The 19,160-nt window shown below is 47.3% G+C and overlaps 1 protein-coding gene across 13 annotated transcripts in view; it reads right to left on the bottom strand.

Moving 5' to 3' along the window:
- The window catches only part of FRMD4A (FERM domain containing 4A), a 736,083-nt gene that overhangs the window by 48,062 nt on the left and 668,861 nt on the right, over positions 1-19,160 (bottom strand). For all 13 annotated transcript variants that reach the window (XM_038530061.1, XM_038530064.1, XM_038530066.1 and 10 more), the window contains 3 exons: positions 18,613-18,689; positions 12,341-12,479; positions 6,273-6,414 (listed from right to left, as the gene is read on the bottom strand). In XM_038530061.1, coding sequence (XP_038385989.1) covers positions 6,273-6,414; positions 12,341-12,479; positions 18,613-18,689 — 358 coding nt within the window. The remainder of the gene's footprint in view (positions 1-6,272; positions 6,415-12,340; positions 12,480-18,612; positions 18,690-19,160) is intronic.

Raw genomic sequence — 19,160 nt, 5'->3', positions numbered from 1 at the left:
TTCCTGCAGTCTGAATCACATTCAGTGCTGGAGGGGGTGGATTCCTTTTAGTCCAACACAGGCCTTACATCTTGGGCTCAGACAGTTCACCGGCTCTAAGGGAGTCTACTAGGACAGGGGCCTACAGGTCTGACACAGGAGGGTCCCCGGGATCACCACTGAAGAATTTAGGGAGCCTAGCTGTAAGTCTCAATAAATCGTTTCAACTATGTGGATTGTTTCTTTTTGAAACAGAAGCCCCTGGCACAGGGCGTTAGTAAGTATAGACTTCCGACTTCTTTCATACATAGCAATGACACTGCTTTGTTTCTCTAGCAACTCATACCTCACATGCCAAGTACTGGGCGTCAGTAGTTTTAAAGGTATTTACATGCCTTTAGTTAAATAGGAAAACTGCCTTCAGAGTTACTAAGAGCCTGGAAATATTTTCTCTGTTGACATCAATAAACAGTATGAAACACGTTGAAGAAAGAGACTCTAACTTTTTAAAATGTTGTGTATACTACACCAAGCAAGGTTTGGGAACTAGGAAAAGTGTTCACACCATAGCAATAATCTTACATTGTCATATGGCTCAGCTACACCAAATCTAGGTATACACCAAGGTAAAAAAGTGGATGGAAGGCAGCAAGGGTGCACATTCTTTGCAAGAGGAGCCTGATTTGACAAGATTAGCGTTTCGAGGTCTGACGCCAGCGTACAGAGTGACACAGTACAACCCAAGGGAGACTATTGGTGATGGGTATGCGTGAGTTGGGCAACGCCCAACACAGCATATGCCTCAGGAACACAGAAGAAGGTCCTTAGGATGTGGCATATGCAGGATTCTTAGTACTCATCTTCCAATTTTGATTTCAATAATCCTATGACACTGACTTTGGTTTTGGCAGTGATTTTCTGGATTTGACACCAAAATCAAAAGCACCCAAAGCAAAAATGAACAAGTGGAACTACATTAAACTAAGAAGCTTCTGCACAGTCAAGGAAACCATCAACAAAGCAAAAAAGGCAACCTACTGAATGGGGGAAGATACTTGCAAATCATCTATCTGATTAAGGAGTTAATATAAAAAACAAAACAAAACAAAACAAAACAAAAAACCAAACAAAAAAACAACCTCATACAACTCAATAGCAAAAAACTCAAACAATCCAATGAACAACTGGGCATAGGACCTTATTAGACATTTTCCCAAAGACATTCAAATGGCCAACAAACATGTGAAAAGGTGTTCAGCATCACTTATCATCAGGGAAATGCCAATCAAAACTACAATGAGATACAGTACCTGTCAAGATGGCTAGAATCAAAAACAGAAGAAATAACAAATATTGGTGAGGATGTAGAGAGAAAGGAACCCTTGTGAGCTGTTGGTGGGAATGCAAACTGGTACAGCTACTCTGGAAAACAGTAGGAGGGTCCTCAAAAAAATTAAGAATAAAACTACCATATGATCTAGCAATTCCACTTCTGGATACTTCCCTGGAGAGAATGAAAACGCTAATTCACAAAGATACACGTACCCCTCCATTCACTGCAGCATTACTTAAAACAGCCAAGGTATGAAAAACCACCCACCAATGAATGGATAATGAAAATGTGGCATATACATAAATGGAATATTGTTCAGCCATAAAAATGAATGAAATCTTGCTGTTTGGGAAAACAGATGGAACCTGACAGCATTATGTTAAGTGAAATAAGTCAGATAAAGAGAAACAAATACCATATGTATGATCTCACTTATATGTGGAACTTAATACAAACCCCAAAACTGAAGCTCATAGATGCACAGAAGAGACTGGTGGTTGCCAGAGATGGGGGTGGGGGAAATTGATGAAGAGGTTCAAAATGTACTTATTTCCAGTTAAAAATAAGTCATACAAATGTAATGTTAAACATTTAAAAAATCATGTTTGGAGTATCTACTGGGTGCCAGACACTGGGCTAGAAGTAGAAAGAAGGATTTTCTTTTTTCTTAAGTAGGCTCTATGCAAAAAAAAAAAAAAAAAAAAAAAAAAAAAAAAAAAAAAAAAAAAAAGTAGGCTCTATGCCCAAAGCAGGACTCAAACTCATGACCCTGAGATCAGGACCTGAGCTCAGTCCAATAGTCAGATGCTCAACTGACTGAGGCGCCCAGGCGACCATGAAAAAAAAGGACTTTAAAATAAAGATTCATTTCTCAAAATGTTTTTAAAGAATATATATTAGACACCTTTTTCTCTTTTCCTTTCTTTCTTTTTTTTTTTTTTTTTTTTAAGCATGAGGCAGTCGGTGAAGGAGAGAAAACGAATTGACCAAATAGGATACTAAATCAGATGCATCATATTTTCAAATGAAAAGTAGAACATGGGAGTCTGGCAAGTGTACTAAAAAAAAGTGTTTAAAATCAGGGCTTTCCTGGAAAAGCAATACATCTGTGGGAGTGTATGACTAAGGAACTCTCAAGAAATGGTTAGGTAAGAGGACACCAAGGTACAAAAAGAACGCAGTGGGATATCAGCCAGCTATGGAGACATGTAAGCCAGCTAGATGTCCACATCTATGGACACTAGAAATTCCCTTTGTGAACTGATGGCCTATATTCTTTCCTTTTGGGGATCTCTCCCTCCATGGTCTTCCTAAATCATGGGATGGAGGCCTCCCCAATGAACTCAGCCTCAGCATGGCTTCAGGCTCCAGCTTGCAGGGCTAGGCAGGGTTTGAGATGCTGCTGGGTCTGGTCATGGGGTGTGGCTCCTACTTCCCAGGCTCCTCCTCTCGCACAGTGGTACAGCAGACAGCAGGCAGGGAAAGAGCCCAGGGGGCCAGGGCCCACCACTGTTGCCCCTCTAAAAGCAGGGACAGCTAAGGCTTTAGCTGCCTCCAGCCACTCCCAAACAGCTTAGCCTGGGGCCCTTGACATGAAGTCACCACACATTTGAAAATTACTTTAATATCTCAGTATAAAGCTGCTTCATTTGATATTATAACATTATATTACTCTGTCTACCAGGCTGGTGGCAGTCACACAGACGAACTGTTTCCTAATCTTAAAGATGCCTGGATCTCATTTGCTGATGACTGAGTGGTGCCCGTTCAAGGTCAGGAGGTGTGAGTGCACAATCCAGTGCACAATCTGGTCTGTGACTCTGTTAGGTTACTGGCGTGGTGCTCCAGAGGCTGACAGATATGAGGGGCCAGAGGAGATGGCCCAAAACACAGGTCTGGAAATAGGGATACCTGTATTCTGTGTCCCTGAGCAATACCATCACTTCAGGCTTCTAGCTCTTTCTTAGCAGGAAGAGTGTGGCTCAAGGTGCTGTCCTCAGACTGGCTGCATCAGCATCTCTCAGGGACTTGTGTATGCCAATTCTCAGGCTCACCCCAGAACCTGCAGTCAGACCCCCTGGGGCTGGAGCTCAACTATCTGTGTTTTGAGCTGCCCTCTGAATGGCACTGATGCACCTGTAAGTTTAAGAACCCTCAAGTTACAAGAATTCACTGTCCTTTTGGATATAACCAGGCCATACTCAGAAAGTACCCGGACTTCCAAATGGATATGAAACCACAGCAGGGATGCACATCTCACTGAGCCTGAAGGATGAGCCGGGCTCATTTGTGGCTGGATGAGGAGGACTGTCAGCAGATAAATCCAAGCTTGAATAGGAGACTATGGGTTTTAACAAGAGTTGGAAGTGTCTAGAGTATAAACACAGGGTTTGGTTCTGGCTCTGCCCTCTGCCACTCAGCAGGGGATTGAGAGTGGCTATTAATTTGAGGCAGGGGTCTGGAGCTTTGTACAACATTCTCTTCGATACACAACAGCCCCATTCTTTACAGTTTTTACTGTAAACCTCAGGGCCTCAGAAATTATGATCATGCGGCTCTCTGTGCTGATGAAAAAAATTTGGAGAATCGAGGTGGCAAGGGGTTTATGGTAAATGCTATGGTGATCTAGGAGAGGTAGATCCAGATTTTGTGGGGCATGAAGCTTATATTGGCGGCTTTATTTAAGGAAAAGAATGAAATTATTGCAATAGCCATGACACAGAAGCAATTTAAGTGCCCACTGACAGATGAATGGATAAAGTTAACGTGGCATATATACACAATGGAGTATTACTCAGCCATAGAAAGGAATGAGATCTTACCATTTATGACAACATGGACTTGGCAGGTACTACGCTAAGTAAAATAAGTCAGACAGAGAAACAAATACCATATGATTTCACTCAGATGTGGAATCTAAAAAAGAAACGAATAAACAAGCAAAAAGCAGAAACAGATCCATAAATATAGAGAACTGGTAGTTGACAGAGGGAGAGGGATGGAGCGACCAGTAAAACAGGTAAAGGTGAGTGGGAAGTCCAGGCTTCCAGAGATGGAATGAGTAAGTCATAGGGATGAAACGTACAGCACAGAGAATATAGTCAATGAGATTTTAACAGGGAGAGATGGGCATGGCAGGGAGAGATTTGCAGTGAGCACAGGAGACCAGAGGTGATGGATCACTACCTTGTACACCTGAAACTAATGTAACACTGTGTGTCAACTGCATTTCTAGGTAAAAAAGAAAAGAACGCAAAACATAGAACTTCCACAAAAACACATGGCATGTGAACACGTGCAGTCACTAGACGGTTGTAGAAAGACCCCCATGCCCGGGATCCCTGGGTGGCTCAGCAGTTTAGCGCCGCCTTCCGCCCAGAGTGCGATCCTGGAGACCCGGGATCGAGTCCCACATCGGGCTCCCTGCATGGAGCCTGCTTCTCCCTCTGCCTGTGTCTCTGCTTCTCTCTCTCTCTCTCTCTGTGTGTCTCTCATGAATAAATAAATAAATAATCTTAAAAAAAAAAAGGCCCCAGTAAGCAATAGGATTTTGTTCTTATGACATCACTCTTCACTGCTAATTCTTGCTTATTTGTTTCTCTTTGGTAATGTTTTCGCTTCCATTCTTTTACAACCCCCGGAAGCACCAGGTGAAAAGAAAAACAATGAGAAGCTAGAAGAGAAACACAATAGGGAAGGTGCAACAAAGAGGAAGTGCAGTGAGGAATGGAAGAATCTAGACAAAGCTGATGGAGGCAGGAGGCAAGATCCTCTGCATGGGCAGGATGCCTCTGTGAGTGAAGGAGCTCCTGTCCCCATCACCAGGGGTGGAAGCAGGAGGAGCACAGAAGGAAAGGCTGCATATGAAGGGCGGGGCCTTATAAACCTTAGGGGGCGTGGCCTCGGTAGGCCACAGGGGGCGGGGCCTCAGGAAACCCTATGGGGCGGAGCCTTAGCAAAACACACAGGGGCCGGGCCGCCAAAGATAGAGGGATGCTCCAACCCGTGCAGAACAAAGATGATGCTAGGGATTTAATATTCAGAGACAGCTTCCAGAATGCTAGAGCAGGAAAGAATTAAAAAAAAAAAAGGAAGAAAGAGAAGATGACGTAGGGCAAATAAAGACTTCTTGCTTCCCTTTCAGGGCTCAGAGGCAAAGGTACGCTGCGCCCAAGAACAATCAGCCTTCGAAGGTGTGGCCGGAGGAGTAATCTGCATCAGTTATACTTTCTAGCATTTCCAAACAATGATCCTCTCCCTCCCTCTTCCTGCGCTCCTCAAACCTCCGCCTCTTCCTGTCACTGCATCCCTACTCTGGACACCAGTCAGCCCAATGGGAGCCGCCAGGGCCTCTCTCCTGCATCCAGGGACAAAATGACTTGCCCAGGGCTCGGAGAAACAAACTTGGAATCAGACCCGTGGACGCTCAGATGTGAAGGGCTCAACTCCTACACCGCGTTCCGCGACACAAGACTCTCCTTGCCAAAGGCCAAGAGTGTCTGTACCTTCTAAGGTCCCGAGGAGATACCTGGGAATAGGATGCAGTTCTGCCCTGCACCACGCACCTGCCTTCAGCCCCTCCTTAGTGGAATTTTCCTTTAAGGACACACGAGTGAACCAACCACACCTTGTCCTTGGACTTGACATTCCAGACAGTGGCCATCGGCACTCAGCAGGCTCTGGAGGGTGCCTGAGGGGACGCATGCGGCCAACAGTCCTTCCCACACTAGCGGCTCTGCTGTGGCTTCTCCGCCCCCCACCCTTTGGCACTTCTGGCAGTTTTCTCAGATTCCTATTTGGCTCAAAACCTGGGTCTCACAAGCGGAGCCAGTTCCTGGCGAGCCTGCCAAGCTGCCTCCTCAGCAGCTGCCACTCTGTGACCTTCCCCGGAGCCACTCTGGGGTGGAAGCCATGCTCGAGCGACAGCCTCCCCCACTTTCTCCACAAAAGCCCTGCTCACCTGATGACAGGAGGCTCCCGCTGCTGCCACTGATGATCTTCCCTTTGCTCCCCATGTTGGCCAGCTTTGAGGTCTTCAGCGTGCCAGTCTCGGTTAGGTCAATGGCGATCTCACTCAGGCTTCGCGCGGCATGGATCTTAGACTAGAGTGGAAAAGATGACTAGGTTATGAAGAGGCGTTCACCTCTGAGAGTGAAGGGTCATCACCTGTGCACTCATGGTCCTGAAACTTAGCAAATGGACTCATTTCTGGCTTGCAGCACTTTTCGATTTGTGGTTCCTTGGCCTCGTGCCTCATCACTGAAAATCCCTGCAGGAGGTATGGCTCTAGAGCTGACACCAGTGATGCGTTTTCAAGCGACTCTACAGGCTGAGCCGTCTAGTGCCTAGAGTAGCGGTTCTAGTGTCAGACAGACCTGGTTGGAGTCCTGGTTTGGGGAAAGTCACTTGATCTCACTGAGACTCATTATTCCCAACTACAAAATGGGAAAAACACTGATGGGTCTGTGAGGGTGGAAGGAAGTAAGGTGAAGGGCTCCCCTCTGCCGCTCCCTGGTACACAGCTCCCAATAAATAGTGGTGATTATATTTTCTGTTGAAAGGAGGAGGGAAAAAAATAATTTTCAGCTCTGTGAATGACATAAGAGGTACATGAAACAGATTTATGAGGTTCCTATAGATTCTGAGGTGACTTAAACCCCTTAGGTCATTAGGCCATGGGATGTTTAGAAGACTGGCAAGTGACCGTGCTCTATACATATAAGCAGCATCTCTACATGTGTAGACACCCCTAGACAACTGCTCATTTGGACACGTGGGCCTCACGAACAAATGCCCAACACGGTGTTGCTGCTTCTATTTCGATACCTAACTATATACTCCAAAGTCTTCAGAATATAGTTAACGCTCCACTCCGTTTATTCTCCATATTAATTGGCCTGCCTTGGCTCCTAGTAACATCAGGCTAGATTAATTGGAAAAGTACTCAGTTATCACAGTTATACTTCCTAAAAGTGGTTTCTTTAAAAAAAAAAAAAAAGATTTTATTTATCTATTAGAGAGCATAAGCAGGGGGAACAGCAGGCAGAGGGGAGAAGCAGACTCCCTGCTGAGCAGAGAGCCCAATGTAGGGCTTGATCCAGGACGCTGGGATCCTGACCTGAGCTGAAGGCAGAGGCTAAACCAATGGAGCCACCCAGGTGCCCCAAGTTGTTTGTTTTTCATAAGGCTAACCTTTGTTAGTTACTGCCCTTGGTAAATGAAAATGGGTTTGCATTTCCTACATGTGTTTGAGGTTTGCTTTTTTTTTTTTTTTGCCCCCTTCAGAAAATCCATTTTTGTGATCGCACTCAAGGCAACAGGCTTTACCCATAGTGCAAACTTAATGAAACAACTATAAATGCTAGTAGGACCCATCCATTTGCTGAAGTTTCTTTCGGTGGCCATCAGCTATAGCCCGTACACCAATGGAACGGGGTAATGTCCCAAACCGAGGTTTTCAGGCACTTAAAGTGTGTTCATCCAACCATCCCCCACCCCCAGCCCTCTGTGTGAGACCAGGGCTGTCTGCCACACGGGAGAAGCTGGCAGAGGGCAAATAAGGGGGCCACGGCAGGGTGGCTAGATGGTGCCCCCGCCCCCCTTATTTGACATGCTCTGCCCGGGTGCCCTGAGCTGTCCAGCAAAGGCTCTCTGAATCCCCATGGCCTCCCTTCTTCTGACCCCTACACTGATGAAGGACCATGTCTTTCGACAGATGAGTACTTTCCCCTTGTTATAAGAGAGTCTGAGGACTGAGGAAATGCAGAGTCTTGTCGCTTGTTTTGTTCTCCGGGTACCAACATCATCCCATTGGTCCTTTCTTGACCCATGTCTCCGTTCTGACCTCAACTCTGAATGTCCCTGCACTGAGATCCAGGTCACCTTCCTCGGGTCAGGGCCTCTTTGCTCAGGACATAACCCCGGCCACCCCCCCAGAAACATCAGGCTCAGGGTGGGGATTGGGGGGTGGGCAGAAGCAAAAAGTGCCCTTCATTTCACATCCACAGCGCATATCCACGGGGCACATCTGGTTGAGCTTTACCCTCTGAGCAAGCAGAGCACACTCATTACTTTCTGCAGCACTCCTCTTCACCAACGCCCACGTCTTAATAAAAGGAGCTGTCGCTTGCAGCTACTTAATGACTCATGGACACAGAACAAGTCAGCAATGGTGGGGAGGTACCCAGGCTTTGAAGTCAGAAAGATCTGGACTGGAATCTTGGCTTTCGCCAATTCACCACTGTTTGGCCATGATCTTCAACCTGTCGGATACTCAGATCCCTGTCTACAAAATGGAGCTCTTAAAACTACCACATGGTGAGGTTGGAATAAATTAGGTAATATATGTGAGGGCCACTGGAATTAAAATAGGAACAGGATTCAAATCAGGGCCTGGAAGTCAATGAGGTGAGACTGATGGCTCAACCTGGTATCTGGGGGATCTCATTAATCACACGGAAGACCTGTCCCCACCCCACCTTCATTCCTGCCACACATCCGTCTGAGAGGGACACTAGATTCTTAGAAGCTTTAGGAAATTACTAGCTTCTCTCCAAATGGAAATATGACAATGATCAAAAAGACCCAGCAGAGAGTGCAGTGCTAAGAGGAATGAGTACAGATGGGGGGATTCTTTTCTCACAAAGTCAAGTCTTTGGAACAACCCCAAAATGGTTCCAACATTCTGAACATTGTGCTTTGAGGGTCTTGCCCTATGAAGTTTCATTACTGTTATATCTCATGGGCAAGGCTGCATCATTCCCTACCATGCTTTCGCTTTTCATCTAGATGGAATGAAGAACAGAAGACGGATCGGGGGGAAAAAAAAGACTAAGAAAAAGGAAGATATCTGGACTGGAGGCCAACTCCAGAAGTCCCCACTCTGAGTTTAGAGGACAAGTGTCTAATGTTTACTCTCATCATTTGGTGCTTTCAAGTATTTTCCTCCCAAGTCTAGAAGACATGTCTTGGCTCTGGGCTTCAGAGGTTGCTGGGATCCAGCTGACATTTCTGATCGTTGGGGTCAACAGATATAAGCTACCAGCTGTAGTTGGTGCCTGAACAGCCTCTCATTCTGTAGGAGTCACAGGAAACCAACTGATATGGGCTCTTTCTGTTCTGTCTTTGGTGATGGAAGGGGTGTGTGTGTGTGTGTGTGTGTGTGTGTGTGTGTGAATGAGAGAGACAGAGAGAGACAGAGAGAGAGAGAGGATGAATGTTCTTATGTGATTTGCAGAAGGATCCTGAGCGCCAAGGAAGAACGTGAGACTTCTCGGCCACCCACCCCTGCTGACTCAAACCACTAGACTGCACTTGTCTCTGGGACTGATAAGCATCACTTGGGAGGCCTGGGCTTTGCCGAAGCACTTCAGAGAAAGGAATGGTTGGCATGGGCCAACGCGGTAGGATGTGAAGCAACAGCTGGTATGCCAGCCAACACTGGTTGCTCAGAAATATTTTGCAGCTCGTCCCGGGCCTGTCTGCCATCACTCACCAGAGGTCATTCTGCCCACCAGCGACGGATCACCTCACCCTTGTACAAAGAACGACATTCCAGCAATGAAAGGTGTCGTAACATAATTCCTAAGGGGAATTTTATCATCTCTGATTTAATTTGGGAAACTTTGAGAGAATTTAACCTTTACACAAGTGTTGGCCAGTGAACGGTATGTTGGATTAATGATGATAATAAAAGATAGCACATTATCTCCTGAAGCAATTTCACACACATTGTGTCACTGGGCCAATCAATACTTTCTGAATTTCCTTCCTCGTTCTCTAATCAGGGAAGCAAACCAGGAGCAACAGAAAACTTAACCAGGAGCAACAGAAAACTTGCCCAGGGTCACAGAACTAGAAAGAGAGTCCCTGGATTTCAAGGTGGGAGACTTGCTCCTCGCCTGCCTCTGTGGGTTGAGGAATTGGTTCCTGCGAGAAATGGAAGGGCTCTTGAGCCTCTGTGAGCATTCAAAGTATACTGGGGGAAGGTTCTCCCGCTCCTGGGCTCCTGGGTGGATGTGTATCTCCTCCCATCCCCCAGTGCTCACTGAGAAGGACAGCTGAAACTTCCCTACCTGGTTTGGCCTTTTAAAAGACATGTCCTAAAAAATAAATAAACAAACAAACAAACAAATAAATAAATAAAAGACATGTCCTGTTAATAAATGATCTTTGATCATTAGTTTTTGAAGTTTACTTGTTGCATCAGAGGGCTGATCTGTAAGCCTGGAGAATAAGGCTTCTCCAGCTACACAGTAAGACTATTTTCAAGAACGGGGGAGAAGAGTCCCGATAACTGGCCTCTTGAGTTACCCAGGAGACCCTCAATGCAAAGAATGAGCATGGGATCTGGGGTGGGAGGGTTTGCCAGACCTCAAACAGCTAATGTACTAATCTCAGGGTGAAAGATACTTTGTTTTTTCTCCTTTCAAAACTGTGCTGTCAGGGTGTGAGGGGTCTGCCCACAAGAGGAATTGGCAGTGGGGTTCAGGAGGGCTGCCAAGGTCTCTACCCCTTACCATCCCTTCCCAAACAATGCAGAGGATGGAATCGATGTTTTAAGGTTTGGGCTTCCAACTCCTGCAACCGGAGGGCAAAATGCTGACACCCACCCACGGTCTCAATCTAAAGCATGAGTCAAAAGGCTTTGGCCCTGTTTCTTTTGATGTAATCGGGCTTCAAATCCCTGTGCCAATGTCCATCATCACGAGGAAAGCCGTGGAATGCTCCCATTATGCCTAACAACAACACAAAAACCTCCACTCTGTGCCCACTCACCCCAGAAAATGACCAAAAAAGGGGGTCAGGAAGAAGATTTAACAGAGGAGAAAAACGTGTTACAAAGAAGAAAGTGACAGCTACACGGGCAGGGGCTCAGATTTGAAACTGAGTTATGAGTTGAGAGATTGTTTCCTCTTCTCCTGTTTTCTTAACTGTCTCTCTCCTTCCTCCCACTCCCCTTCCCAAGCCAGGGAGAGAGCGACTCATCCAGGCAGAAGAAGTGGCCAGGATCCAAGAGGGCACCGATCTGACGAATCTTGGCCCAGGAAAGCCGGGGTCTGGCCACCTCCTTGCCCCCTGAGAACTCATAGGATGGGACAGAAAGTCCCTATGGGCCACGGCCAGTCTCCCTCCACAGCTCTGTATCCCCTCCTGCCCGGAGCCAGCAGGATCCTTGGGAAGGTGCTGGACCCACCCTGATGGGGCTCCTCACCGGAGAACTAATGAATGACACAGGCTCGTGGCGGGAAGGCAGGCAGCGGCTGCAGGAAGAGGGGGCTGAGTGTTGACATAAGCCGTGTGTGAACCAAGGAGACGTCATTCTCCCACCCGCCAGAAAATGCACCTGTGTGTCTGCACTTGGGCTGGGTCAAATCTCCCTTGGAGGATGACTGTTTACTAAGGCCCGAGGCTCCAGGTCTACTTTAGGGAAACAGGGTTGGGTGCCTGTGTGTGTGGGTTTTTTTTTTTTTTTTTTTAATGTTTCCAGTTCTGACTGTTTTAAAAAAATGGAGCTGGCAGTTGGAAAAGCCTGGAGCGCTTTCACAGCAATTATCCTAAACAGTTAGATGGTGTCTATTAATTGCAAACGGTTGCTTTTTCCTTTTTTTTTTCCCCCTCAAAAAGAAAACAATATGCCACTGTTTAAACCGTAAAGGGCTTGACAGCCTGTTCCCAGGAGAGGTTCCTGAGGTTTGGAAGCATGCTCCAAATTCCTCAAAAGGGCCCTACCTGGCTAGGGTAAGTGGTTTGCGAGGCTGCATCCGTTGGGATGGGGCCCCTTGACCAAGTTGCGTGGAACGTGCCTTCTGGAAGGGCCTGTCTCCTTCCTCCCTCCTAGCATTCTGAAAGGCCAGTCTGTACCTGCGCACATCCCAGGGCGAGGGCCGCGGCACCCCTCCCCCCCAATTCAATCCCCAATCCCTCAGCTAGGACACGTGGGCTCTGGCGTGCCCTCGGGCAAGCCTGCGGCTTGGTGAAAGGTCTGCTCATTGCACAGTCCCTCCCAGTCCCCAGAAAAGGACTTACCTTACTCTGCTTTCTGTCCAGGTAGAATTGGTGTTGGCTAATGGCCATAGCCCAAATGGACTTGATCAAAGCTGGACATGCGTACCACGTATGCACTGCGATGCCACTGTGCCCAAACGTCCTCCTTGTCACTGAAGCCCTGTGACAGCAAGAATCACAAGGTTCAACTAGGTTTATGATGCGGGACTCCAGTGACTGGGTGACAGCTTTTGCTGAAAACGTCGTGGGATCTAAAATCCCTGGCATAAAGGGGACAGATGAACATGCATGCACTCATACGCATGCATACACATACACACACTCTTAAGGAAACTAGCCAGCATAAGTCATCTTTTTAATTGTTTAGTAAAGATTGTATATATTTTCTTTATCCATTCATCAGTCAATGGACATTTGGGCTTTTTCCACAATTTAGCTATTGTTGATAATGCTGCTATAAACATTGGGGTACATGGGCCCCTTCCAAATAGCATTTTTGTATCCTTTGGATAAATACCTAGTAGTGCAATTGCTGGGTCTATTTCTGACTTTTTGAGGAACCTCCACACTGCTTTCCACAGTGGCTGCACCAGTTTGCATTCCCCCAACAGCCCATGAGGGTTCCCCTTTCTCTACATCCTCACCAACACCTGTTGTTTCCTGAGTTGTTAATTTTAGCCATTCTGACAGGTGTGAGGTAGTATCTCATTGTGGTTTTGATTTGCATTTTCCTGATGATGAGTGATATTGAACCCCTTTTCATGTGTCTGTTGGCCATCTGGATGTCTGCTTTGGAAAAGTGCCTATTCACGTCTTCCGCCCATTTTTAAACTGGATTATTTGTTTATATTTCTTTATATATTTTGGATACTAACCCTTTAACTGACATGTCAGTTGCAAATATCTTCTCCCATTCCTTCAGTTGCCTTTTACTTTTGGTGATTATTTCCTTCACTGGGCAGAAGCTTTTTATTTTGAAGAGGTCCCAACAGTTCATTTTTACTTTTGTTTCCCCTGCCTCCTTGTACAATGGAATACTACTTGGTGACCAAAAAGAATGAAATCTTGCCATTTTGCAACAACGTGGATGGAACCAGAGTGTATTATGCTAAGTGAAGTCAGAGAAAGACAAATACATGATTTCACTCATATGTGGAATTTAAGAAACAAAACAGGAGCAGAGGGGGAGGGAAGGAAAAAGAAGATAAAAACAGAGAGGGAAGCAAAGCATACAAAACTCTTAAAATAGAGAACAAACTGAGGGTTGCTGGAGGAGAGGAGGGGGAGGAGCTAAATAGGTGATGGGCCTTAAGGAGGGCACTTGGTGGGATGAGCACTGGGTTGTATGTGGGTGATGAATCACTGGATTCTGCTCCTGAAACCATGCTGCACTCAATATTAACTAATTTGAATTTAAATTAAGAAGTTATATATATTTAAGGTGTACAAGAGGAGTTGATATATACCCAGTGAAATGATTATTACTGTCAAGCTAATGAATGTATGTCATGTCTTCACATATCTGTGTCATGAGAGCACCTGAGATCTACTCTCTTAGCCCATTTCCATTATTCAGAACAGGGTCATTAACTACAGTCCCCATAGCTCTGTAGGCTTATTCTACATAACTGGAACTTTGTACCTCTGACCAACATCCCCCCGCCCCATTCCCGCTCTTCCCGGGCCCATATAACCACCTTTCTACCCTCTGCTTCTATATATTTGACTTTTTAGATTCCACATATGCATGAGATTATGCAGCTTCCCCCCACCCCCACCCCGCCCGTGTCTGGCTTATTTCTCTTATCATAATGTCCTCCACGTTCATCCACATTGTTGTAAGTGGCAGGATCACCTTCTTTCTTACGGCCGAGTAATATTCCCTTGTATATATACACACCACAATTTCTTCATCTATTCATACCTCAATGAACACTTAGATCATTCCCATAACCTGGCTATCATGAATAATGCTATTCTTTGGATTTTCTGTCTCCTTGGGGTTCAGAATTGGTCCAAGCCTCTGCCTCGTCTGGGATAAGATGGGTCATTCTAGGTCACTGGACGGTCCTTTCTGAGCTTCAGATCCTGGCGTTGGGCCAAAACAAACTTGAGAAACAGGAAAAGCCTTTGACAAAGTCCTTTATTAAGCAGGCGATGCTGCCTATGGTGAAGGATAAGTAAATTCTGTTCTAATCACCACCACAGGCTGCAGCCTGCAGGAAACCTCGAGGGAGCCCAGACTTCTTAAACTGCTCTAACTCACTGTTCCTTGAAAGAGTTGGTTATCAATTTCAAATTTGGTCGAAGGGCAGGTAGGGTATAAAGAATCCAGAGAGAGGCGGCAGAAAGGAGTCCAGCCAATCTTCCGCACCAACCCCACCTCCACACACACGTTTACAGAGTAGATAGGGTGTGGATCTGCCTGGGGTGCAGAGAGGCAATCAGACTGTAAAAATGAAAACTGGAAAGTGTGGGTCCCAGCATAATTTGCCATATCCATGGTGTCAGGGGGGGAAAAAGTGACATGATCATGCTTTCAGTGATGTGCATTCCATGGGATAGGCAGGTAATTTTGCAAGTGAAATCTGAGGATGCGTGTTTGCACTGCATGTCTATGTGTGCGGGGCAAGGTGCTGGGGTGGGGCCTGGGGTATCTGATGCGAACATCAGGAGAAAAAAGTGTTCTCTCAGGTTAAGATACCTAATTTGGAAGAAACCTGGGGTAGGCAGGCCTCCTGAATAACTTTTTTTATGCCATTTTTCCCTGGAAGAAAATCCAGAGCTGCTCCAATCATTTTACTTGGGGGCTAAAGACTGAACAGACGGTCTTCTTCAGACCCACATTCAGGGAGAAATTCATATCTGGTGGTTCATTAATGCTACTAATTCCAGGCAAGGTAGTCCTCACTTGGGTTAAAAGTTGGGAGGAAATGCCAGCTCATGAGACAGGAGAGTGCACAGTTGAAAATATTGGGAAGGAAGCCGACAAGAGTTAGGAGGAGCACCCCTGTAGCTCTGTAGAAGTGAAAAGAAAATGATCAGAACGCCCACATTGGCTTCTATACCAATGGCTGTTCCTGGGAATAAGCGTGATCCTTTCTCCCAGAAAAGCTGAATTAGAGAGGAAAAGTCACTGGAAGCGTGTTGGAGTAAAGCCTGAGAGTGGTAGGGGCCACATGCTCGTGCTTTTCAGGGAAGGCAAGGGAGGAAGGGTTCAGGATGCCAGCCAGGTCTGGAAGGTTCTGCAGGAGCAGCACATCAGACACCCATGAGAGTCTTCTCCTGTGCCGTTATTCATTTCTCTCTTCTCTGCATCTTTCCCTTTAGGCTCTTCCCAGCTCACCAACTTCTCTGTTTTGCAAAACCTTAGAAATAGAGTATTTGCCAAGCCCAGAGAATCACAGAACCAACGTGGGTATTGAGCTGGAAGTGTGTGTAGAGGAGCACAGACCCGATGTCATCTTCTCTGTCCGTGCCGTGTCCCACCCATGGCCTCTTCAGGGCATGATCCCTCTTCCTCACTTGCCATCCCATCACTTCGGTTCTGACTCCATTTCCTGCTGGGACCCCCCCCCCCCCCAATGGGGAGTCAACCAGACTCATCTTCCCTGCTCCAAATAAACCTGGGGAGGTGGTTAGTGTAAGGAGTGCCCTACGACCCTGGGGAGAGCGCACTTACCTGGGTAGGAGGGTTGGGGGCAGAGCAAAGGCACCAGGCCAAGTAGCTAACCTGCAGCCATCCCCTCTGCTTGCCTGGGTGCACGTTTGGAAAAGGTGTCTTTAAAGCTGCAGCTGACTTGGGTTTCTGCCTCTGACATCTGGGCAGACACTTCCTGGGCCTCCCTCCTCACCTCCCTGCCCACCTGCCTCTAGGCTGGCAGAGGGCTGATTTCTGTGCTTGGCCTGCCTCGGGGGCCTCCCTTCCGGCTTCTCTCTTACACACCCAGGACAAAGCCTTCATCCCCCCAAGGGCCTACCTTCAGCTTTAAATCCTAGTCAGGCTTTGAAATTCAGTTCAGAATCCCTCCCTCCCAGAAACTTCTCCTGACCAGCCTGGCTTCTGGCACCTTTGGTATTTATGGCCTGTGCCATCTGGCACTCAGTTCCCCATGTTTTGTGTGTAGCCTGGGGTAATGCCTCTGAGCTCTGGAGCCAGACTCCCTGGGTTCAAATCCTGCTTGTACTGCTTGCCAGCTTTTTGAAACCCAGAGCAGGTGACTTTGTTTCTTTCATGCCTCAGTTTCCTGCTTGTAGGACAGGAACCTAGCAGCACCTGTTTCCTGGGGTTCCAGTGAGGACCCTATGAAATAATGTATCCCAAGTGTTTACAACAGTGCCTGCCCAGAGCAAATGCTCAATAAATAGCAAGTTCTTTCTGCTTTTCTCCTCAACTGTGCTAGAAGGCCAAAGGACCCAGTCTTCTCAGGACAAAGGACCTCTTTCTGTACCCAGAACACCTAAAATGAGCTAAAAACCCATGTAATAGTCATGTGTGGAGTTTGGACTCTTTCCTCTGTCTTGGGTCTTGGGAAAGTGAAGGGAAGTTAGTATTACATCACGGATACGGTGACAGACCCAAGAACACACACGCACACGCGCGCGCGCGCACACACACACACACACCATTCAAGGATGTATCCAAGGTGTTTCCTGGAGTTAGCACAATTCCCAACCGAGGATTGTCTGTCTGGTCCTTACGCACAGCTCCTTAGATGATCCAACTCCCCGTTTCATTGCCAGGCAGCCCCTTTCTGCATCTGACTCACTGTGGCAATATTCGTTTCGCTCTTTTCAAGCATAGGTTTTGCCTCCCCTCAAATTTCTAAGTCTGATTCCATTCACCTGGAAAAGCGTGGCCGGAGCAGTACTCTCAGCATCTGCCTCTCCCCAGCTTGGCCTGCACAAATGGATCCCTGCTCTGCAGAGGCAGAGTCTCTAGACCGAGAGGCCCTTTGCAGGACCCTGAGAAATGTTGGGCAAGCCTGACTCTGCTAATGTCACCGCCTTCATCTGATTGTGCAGACTGGATCTCTACAATGTTCTCCACCTGCTGGTGGTGCGGTGACTGTGGGGTGTGGGCCGAGCACTCTTCCCCTCCGCGGGAGTGGCTGTTTCACACAGATTACATGGTGGGGCAAAGTGGCATGTCACCTCTGCTGGGTTATCGCTGGTGGCAGGAGCAGAGACACTGCACAAGCTCAACCCTCTGACTGGGGGGCCAGCGTCTTGTTCTCTCTGAGCTCTCTGGGAGGCAAAGATGTTTGTTTCGGGTGCTTGGAAGCCATGCGTGAGCGGAGTGGGGCCATGTCTCTTTGGCAGGCCAAGGCTGGGGTCTCAATGGTGCCTAAACATCCTGTTTGCTTCTCTACAGAGTCTGACCTTCTCATGGTCTTCCTAGGGCCACCTTCTTGTAAATTCATTTTGGACTTCTTGAAAGCAATTTATCCTTAGGTGTCAGGCCTGTTTTCAGGGAGTTTTGGTCCTGTTTCTGGGCTGCCTCTAAGTCTAAGACTGCTAGCAGACAAAGAGAGGAAAAGCAGCCGGTATGTGCCGCCCGAGAACCTTCCACGCAGGGCTCGCTGCATTCCAAACCGGGACCCTATTGTTTGGCATGTGACTTAGAGAACACTGGTTTTCACACTGGTGCTCCCTAGGACACAGCCTTACGTGGGCAGAAAACGAAGTCTATTTCTTTCACATCCACCCACAACACTAACACCCTAAAATTACAGCTCATGGAATCAAACAGTTCAACACAACTTCTTTAGGTATAGATTCCTTTTGATGCTGACTGTCCTCCCCGAAATATTCTCAGAAGCTCTGACAGGCCATCCTTCAGACTCTTCACTGGCAAAAGCTCCACTAAAAGGACTCAGACTACCACCAGGTTTCATTGGTGTTTGTCACCAAGTGCCATCCATCTTCCCTAGAAATGGCCCGGCATACAAAGACAACTCCACACATGGACACTGAACACGTGTAGCCAGATGAGATGATCACGGAATTGCCAATCCCTTCTCATGCGTGCACACACACACACACACACACACACTCATGCACATATACCAGCAAAGCACACTTGAACCCACCACATCTATCAACATACTTAGTTACAAAACAAAGCTTTGCCATCAGATTTGAATAGACTCCCCAAGGGCAACCAGCCTCTACCCCTCCTCTCCCTGCACCCCCCCTCTCCAAAATGGACAATGACAGCCAGAAAATAGTAATATAAATAATATGCCGGGTGGGCCAGACACTCCCAGAAGAAAAGGACTTTTCCAGCTTACCTGCGGGGGTCATGAACTTCCACGGAAAACTTCTTCTCTCTGAAATACAGGTTTTCCAACTGCCTCCATTGGAATATCTGGACAGAAAACAATGCGGTTCACGTTCAAAAGTGGTTGGCTCGCGGCTCTCTAGTCCTCTCTTTGCCGCTTAACTTCTCTAGCTGGCAGCTTCCTTATCAAAACAGACACCGCACAGTTGTTTGCAAGTCGTCCGCCTCTTGCTTGAGACACACACACACACACACACACACACACACATGCACACAGGCGCGCGCGCGCACACGCCGCTCTCCAATTCAAAGCCGGCAACGTGGGTGTGGATTTTCCTGCAGGTTTCTTAACGGGAACAAAAAAACAAGTTCTTCTGGAGTCGGTCCCCTCCGCTCTGCCTTTGTTGCGTGCCCCACGAGGCTGCCCTCGGAGGCGCGGGGCGGGCGGGGTGCAGGGCAGCTCCCGGAGGGGCGCGGGAGCCGTGGGCGCCGAGCGGCGCTCAGCTTCCTCCCTCCAGTGCTGAAATGGGAAGGCGGTCAAATTCCCAGCCTCCCATC

The sequence above is a fragment of the Canis lupus genome, chromosome 2 (genome assembly GCF_011100685.1).
Source record: "Canis lupus familiaris isolate Mischka breed German Shepherd chromosome 2, alternate assembly UU_Cfam_GSD_1.0, whole genome shotgun sequence".
Classification (NCBI taxonomy): domain Eukaryota; kingdom Metazoa; phylum Chordata; class Mammalia; order Carnivora; family Canidae; genus Canis; species Canis lupus.
The sequence above is the reverse complement of the archived record's forward strand: the minus strand, read 5'-3'. Positions and strand labels throughout refer to the sequence as shown.